The sequence below is a fragment of the Habropoda laboriosa genome, unplaced genomic scaffold, assembly GCF_001263275.1.
Source record: "Habropoda laboriosa isolate 0110345459 unplaced genomic scaffold, ASM126327v1 scaffold22, whole genome shotgun sequence".
Lineage (NCBI taxonomy): Eukaryota > Metazoa > Arthropoda > Insecta > Hymenoptera > Apidae > Habropoda > Habropoda laboriosa.
This window is the reverse complement of record NW_017100261.1, coordinates 5,202,557-5,209,148: the sequence shown is the minus strand read 5'-3', so window position 1 is coordinate 5,209,148 and position 6,592 is coordinate 5,202,557. Positions and strand designations below refer to the sequence as shown.

The following is a 6,592-nucleotide window of genomic DNA, read 5'->3' as shown; positions in this document are numbered from 1 at the left end:
AATAAACTGTCTTAAAAAGCTATTTCTAAGAACATTACGAACAAAGTATCGTACCTATATGTATATTTAATATTGTAAAACTTCGATTTTAACTAAGGAAACGTCAAATAGGTATTGATAATATGCGTAAAATAATTCGTTTAATATCAGAAACAGCATATAATTTAAATATTTCAATAAATAATGATTCAGTATATTTGTCAATTATTCAAAAAATTATACACGATCATTGATATCTTTTTGATATCGCAGTGTCAAATATTCAGCGGCCAATGTCATTTTCTGTATATCACGATGTAATCCATGCAAATGTCTTTTGAAAGTTCTAGCAGCAGCAACGGCAGCGTCTTCGTTTTCTAATCTGAAGTCATTCTCAACCACGATATCGGATTCTGAATCAGAAGTGCATATACTTTGTACACTGTATATCGAGGTAGTGCTAGAACATCTAGTGTATCTGAATCTATCAAATGGTAGAGGGCTCTCCTGTAGTTCTTGACAATTAGTCATGTGTTCCCGTGACCATAATAATTCCACTTTCAGTTGGCTAATAATGTTATAAAGACGGTACAGATCCGTATTAGCCAAAGTTGCTTTAATAATGGAACCACGTTTGCCTTCCAAATTAAATTTATCCTCTGAGTCGCCTATAGTTGAATCTAGAAGACGACGGGGGATTAGAATTGTGTCTTCCATTTCACTCACTGATCGAACAAATTGTTCAATGCTGTTGAAAATGGAAGCGTTGCTAAATCCATGTTGATCATTTTGGACCAATTGTTGTAGAGTTTTCCTGAAAAAAATAATTATTAGCACGTGTGCAATATTACTCTAACCCTAAAAGTAGTTTTATGTGAAATCTAGTTCTTTTTCTGTTTTTTTTTTTTTTTGTTAAATCATTGACAGTGATTGCTATAACAAAAGCATCACAATTCACAAATGGATAATCGTTTTAATTTAGACTAGATACTGACTATTTCTTCTTATCTTCTACGCTACATATATTATATACACATAATCACACATGGATATCCATGAATACAGATTGCATCGTTATTACGTCGAGACACCGGCTATTTCATAGACTTGATAATTACGACGAATTCGCAACTTTTACTTGAGAAACATGACGGACATTTTTTTAAACGTGAAAATTATATATACATGGTGCACCACTTAAATTACGTTTCTTGAATCACTTATAAATTACACGTTGTCATTTATTTATGAAGTGTTTGATGATATTGACAATTGACATTGAAATTTAACGTGTGAAGTAAATTTTCTAGGAACGAAGTAAAATATATATATACATATACGTTAAATTATGTAATTTAGGGAATTCGATATTTTTTCAAATTTTCAGGCAAACAAATACAAAAGTATTTCGACAACAAACGATTATATATCGAGAGCGCGTAATATTACGACATCACTATGAAATTTTCATGTATGACAGTTTCTGATAATTTAAAAGTTACTGGAAGTGTATAAGTGAAATGATAGACTTTGTATAAAGGTATATAAAACATATTTGTATTGTTAATGTGAGTACGATTTATGATGTGAAACATGCTTTAATAATTACTACATACCCTTTGTATAACATTCTTCTAGAACATGCTCGAATATATTCGATACGAACTGAAAGACGAATAACACGAACTGAAGAATCTCGGCACTACATCAGAATGACCAACTAAATTCCAATGAATGCATTCAGAGTAACAGTTCATGTAGTAAAGGCTATCAGGTCATAATAAATATTAAAATTTCATTTCCGGCTAGAATTGTTTTGCCTTAACTCTCCTACCTTTTATGACCATATTTTTTATCCATTTACTAAAATCTCGATGTACTTTAACGTTTCTATTTTTTGTCTATTTTTATATGAAAATTACACAGTGTCAATTTTGCCTTTAACAAATGATTTCTGTAAAAGGAGATTATTTCACAAATTAAATCACTTATTTAAACAATGAGTTTCTTGCAAAATAGACGGTAAAATGTTGTAAAACAATATTGGTATATTGTAACCTTTTGTGAAATATGTTTTGTACAGTTATCTTACAATAAATAATTTATTTTTTGATAAACGAACGCATTCCTTCATTTCTCCCGATGTTCAAGTATTTTCCTTGATTTCTACGATTCCCTGGTAGGTCTGTTTGTAATTTATACGAAAAGAATCTTCTTAATTTTTAATAAAAGTTACAAACAATCTTTGACTAATCTACTGACTGTAATAGTTAATTTAACGTGAAATCAAGAAATTAAACTGTTTTATTGAATTAAAATATACATTAATTTTATTCACCACTTCCAATAATTATAAACTACCATCTAAATCGTTATTTAACAAGAAACAGTAATTATTCTATAATTAAACTACTTGAAGATAAACCAGAATCTTTATTTAACCATCTACATTATTAGTAATGTTAAAACAATTAGAAATTGATTATAAATATCAATTAAATATAATAGAGATGACAAGGATAGCAATAGCGACAAGAAGCAAGGATAACACTAGAGAAATGAGTTAGACAAGGATAGATATACGTGTAGACAAGGATAGCAAAAGTACCGTGTGTTAGACAAGGAAAGGAATAGCGGTAGACAAGGACAGCAACAGTACCGTGTGTTAGACAAGGAAAGGAATAGCGGTAGACGAGGATAGCAACAGTCCCGTGTGTTAGACAAGGAAAGATATAGGTGTAGATAAGGATAGCGAAAGTACCGTGTGTTAGACAAGGAAAGCAATAGGGATAGACAAGGACAGAAAAATTGGCGGGCGAGAGTAACGCCATCTCGCGTCTGGTGACGTGAACTACGATTTTTTAATAGGAAAACATGATATAAACAGAGGTATTAGACAAGGAAAGCACCAGTGTGCGACAAGGATAGAGAGAGAGAACGCTTCCTATTGGCTGAGGGCACCCAAGCTCGACCAACCACGGGCTAAACCTAGTCGGTCCGTGAAAAATCATTAATAACTCATTAATTACGATGATTCTGTGAACTTTTAAAATTGAAGAATGAAGAGTGGACCTTCTGCAACTTTCACATATAGTTTTTAGTGCGCTAGACCCCTTCAGTAATTAGTTATTAATAATTTTAGTACGTGATGTCGGGAACGATATCGCACATAGTCAAGTATCTTTGCGGTTTTTCAATAATTTCATAGCTTTCTGCTAAATTCGCATGTAAATAACTATACGCATCCGAAAGGCAACACCTTTAGCTACATTCTTTTGTAAGTTTCATTAACATATTCGCTTTAGTTTAGGAGTTATTAAACATTATAGCGGCAGTCTCCTATCCGTCGGATTCGAGTATGGTCAACTGTTATAAACAACTGCTAATATCTCTGAATTTATCTACAATTTGTGAACTTTTAGAATTGAAGAATGAAGAGTGGACCTTTAGCAACTTTCACATATATGTTTTAGTGCACTAGACCCCTTGAATAATTAGTTATTAACAATTTTAGTACGTGATGTCGGTAACGATACCGCATACCGTCAAGTTCTTTTACGGTTTTTCATTAATTTCATAACTTTCTGCTAAATTCGTATGCAAATAACTATATGCATCTGAAAGACAACTCCATTAGCTACATTCTTCTATAATTTTGATGAACATGTTCGATCTAGTTGACGAGTTATTAAATATTATATGAGAGCGTTCCCTATACATCGTATGCGATAACAGTCAACTGTTATAAATAATTGCTAATATCTAATAAACCACAGGACTTAGAGCAACCAAACTAATTGGAGAATATAGATAAAGGTCTATTCTACATTCTTCATGCTTAAAAGTGCACAATTTATCAGGCATTTCTATTGAAATAATGAAAATGTGTTACGCTTGAATGCGACGGTTGTAATAGTCACCCAAAGAATATTTAATAACTATGAAATCACAAGAGAAATGTTAATGAAAATTAGATTAGAATGTAGCTAACGGAATTGCCTTTCAGATGCACATAGTTATTTGCATGAGAATTTGGCAGAAAGCTATGAAATGATTGAAAAACCGTAAAGGTATTAAACCCGTTTACATACGTCGTATTTAAGCGCAACACATTTTCATTATTTCAACAGAAATGCGTGATAAATTATGCACTTTCAAGCATGTAGAATGTAGAATGAACTTTTATCTATATTCTGAAATTAGTTTGGTTGCTCTAAGTTCTGTGGTTTATTAAATATTAGCAATTATTTAATACATTTAACTATACTCACATACGATGTATAGGGAACGCTCTCATATAATGTTTAATAACTCCTAAACTAAACGAAATATGTTCATCAAAATTACAAAAGAATGTAGCTACTGGAGTTGTCTTTCAAATGCGTATAGTTATTTGCATACGAATTTAGCAGAAAGTTATGAAATTAATGAAAAACCGTAAAGGAACTTGACGTTATGCGGTATCGTTCCCGACATCACGTACTAAAATTGTTAATAACTAATTATTCAAGGGGTCTAGTGCACTAAAAACTATATGTGAGAGTTACTGAACGTCCACTCTTCATTCTTCAATTCTAAAAGTTCACAAATTGCAGATAGATTCAGAGATATTCGCAATTGTTTATAACAGTCGACTATTCTCGCGTATGATGTATAGGGAACGCTCTCATATAATATTTAATAACTCGTCAACTAGATCGAACATGTTCATCAAAATTATAGAAGAATGTAGCTAATGGAGTTGTCTTTCAGATGCGTCTAGTTATTTGCATACGAATTTAGCAGAAAGTTATGAAATTAATGAAAAACCGTAAAGGAACTTGACGTTATGCGGTATCGTTCCCGACATCACGTACTAAAATTATTAATAACTAATTACTGAAGGGGTCTAGCGCACTAAAAACTATATGTGAAAGTTGCAGAAGGTCCACTCTTCATTCTTCAATAATAAAAGTTCACAGAATCATCGTAATTAATGAGTTATTAATGATTTTTCACGGACCGACTAGGTTTAGCCCGTGGTTGGTCGAGCTTGGGTGCCCTCAGCCAATAGGAAGCGTTCTCTCTCTATCCTTCTCGCACACTAGTGCTTTCCTTGTCTAATACCTCTGTTTATATCATGTTTTCCTATTAAAAAATCGTAGTTCACGTCACCAGACGTAGTACGTGATGTCGGGAACGATACCGCACATAGTCAGGTATCTTTGCGGTTTTTCAATAATTTCGTAGCTTTCTACTAAATTCGTATGCAAATAACTATACGCGTCTAAAAGGCAACACCTTCAGCTATATTCTTCTATAAGTTTCATTAACATATTCGCTTTAGTTTAGGAGTTATTAAACATTATAGCGGCAGTCACCTATCCGTCGGATTCGAGGATGGTCAACTGTTATAAACAATTGCTAATATCTCTGAATTTATCTACAATTTGTAAACTTTTAGAATTGAAGAATGGAGAGTGGACCTTTAGCAACTTTCACATATAAGTTTTAGTGCACTAGACACCTTGAATAATTAGTTATTAACAATTTTAGTACGTGATGTCGGGAACGATACCGCATAACGTCAAGTTCCTTTACGGTTTTTCATTAATTTCATAACTTTCTGCTAAATTCGCATGCAAACAACTATACGCATTTGAAAGACAACTCCAGTAGCTACATTCTTTTGTAATTTTGATGAACATATTTCGTTTAGTTTAGGAGTTATTAAACATTATATGAGTGCGTTCCCTATACATCGTATGTGAATATAGTTAAATATATTAAATAATTGCTAATATTTAATAAACCACAGAACTTAGAGCAACCAAACTAATTTCAGAATATAGATAAAAGTTCATTCTACATTCTACATGCTTGAAAGTGCATAATTTATCACGCATTTCTGTTGAAATAATGAAAATGTGTTGCGCTTAAATACGACGTATGTAAACGGGTTTAATACCTTTACGGTTTTTCAATCATTTCATAGCTTTCTGCCAAATTCTCATGCAAATAACTATGTGCATCTGAAAGGCAATTCCGTTAGCTACATTCTAATCTAATTTTCATTAACATTTCTCTTGTGATTTCATAGTTATTAAATATTCTTTGGGTGACTATTACAACCGTCGCATTCAAGCGTAACACATTTTCATTATTTCAATAGAAATGCCTGATAAATTGTGCACTTTTAAGCATGAAGAATGTAGAATAGACCTTTATCTATATTCTCCAATTAGTTTGGTTGCTCTAAGTCCTGTGGTTTATTAGATATTAGCAATTATTTATAACAGTTGACTGTTATCGCATACGATGTATAGGGAACGCTCTCATATAATATTTAATAACTCGTCAACTAGATCGAACATGTTCATCAAAATTATAGAAGAATGTAGCTAATGGAGTTGTCTTTCAGATGCGTATAGTTATTTGCATACGAATTTAGCAGAAAGTTATGAAATTAATGAAAAACCGTAAAGGAACTTGACGTTATGCGGTATCGTTCCCGACATCACGTACTAAAATTGTTAATAACTAATTATTCAAGGGGTCTAGTGCACTAAAACTTATATGTGAAAGTTGCTAAAGGTCCACTCTTCATTCTTCAATTCTAAAAGTTTACAAATTG

At 32.3% G+C, this 6,592-nt stretch overlaps 1 protein-coding gene across 1 annotated transcript; it reads right to left on the bottom strand.

The window, feature by feature from the left end:
- Positions 1–216: 216 nt before the first annotated feature.
- Positions 217–1,673, bottom strand: LOC108572633. Its single transcript, XM_017934891.1, has 2 exons — positions 1,596–1,673; positions 217–793 (listed from the first exon to the last, which is right to left on the bottom strand). Exons 1-2 carry the CDS (start codon positions 1,607–1,609, stop codon positions 217–219), a joined length of 591 nt encoding a protein of 196 aa, XP_017790380.1. The 5' UTR covers positions 1,610–1,673.
- Positions 1,674–6,592: the final 4,919 nt, after the last annotated feature.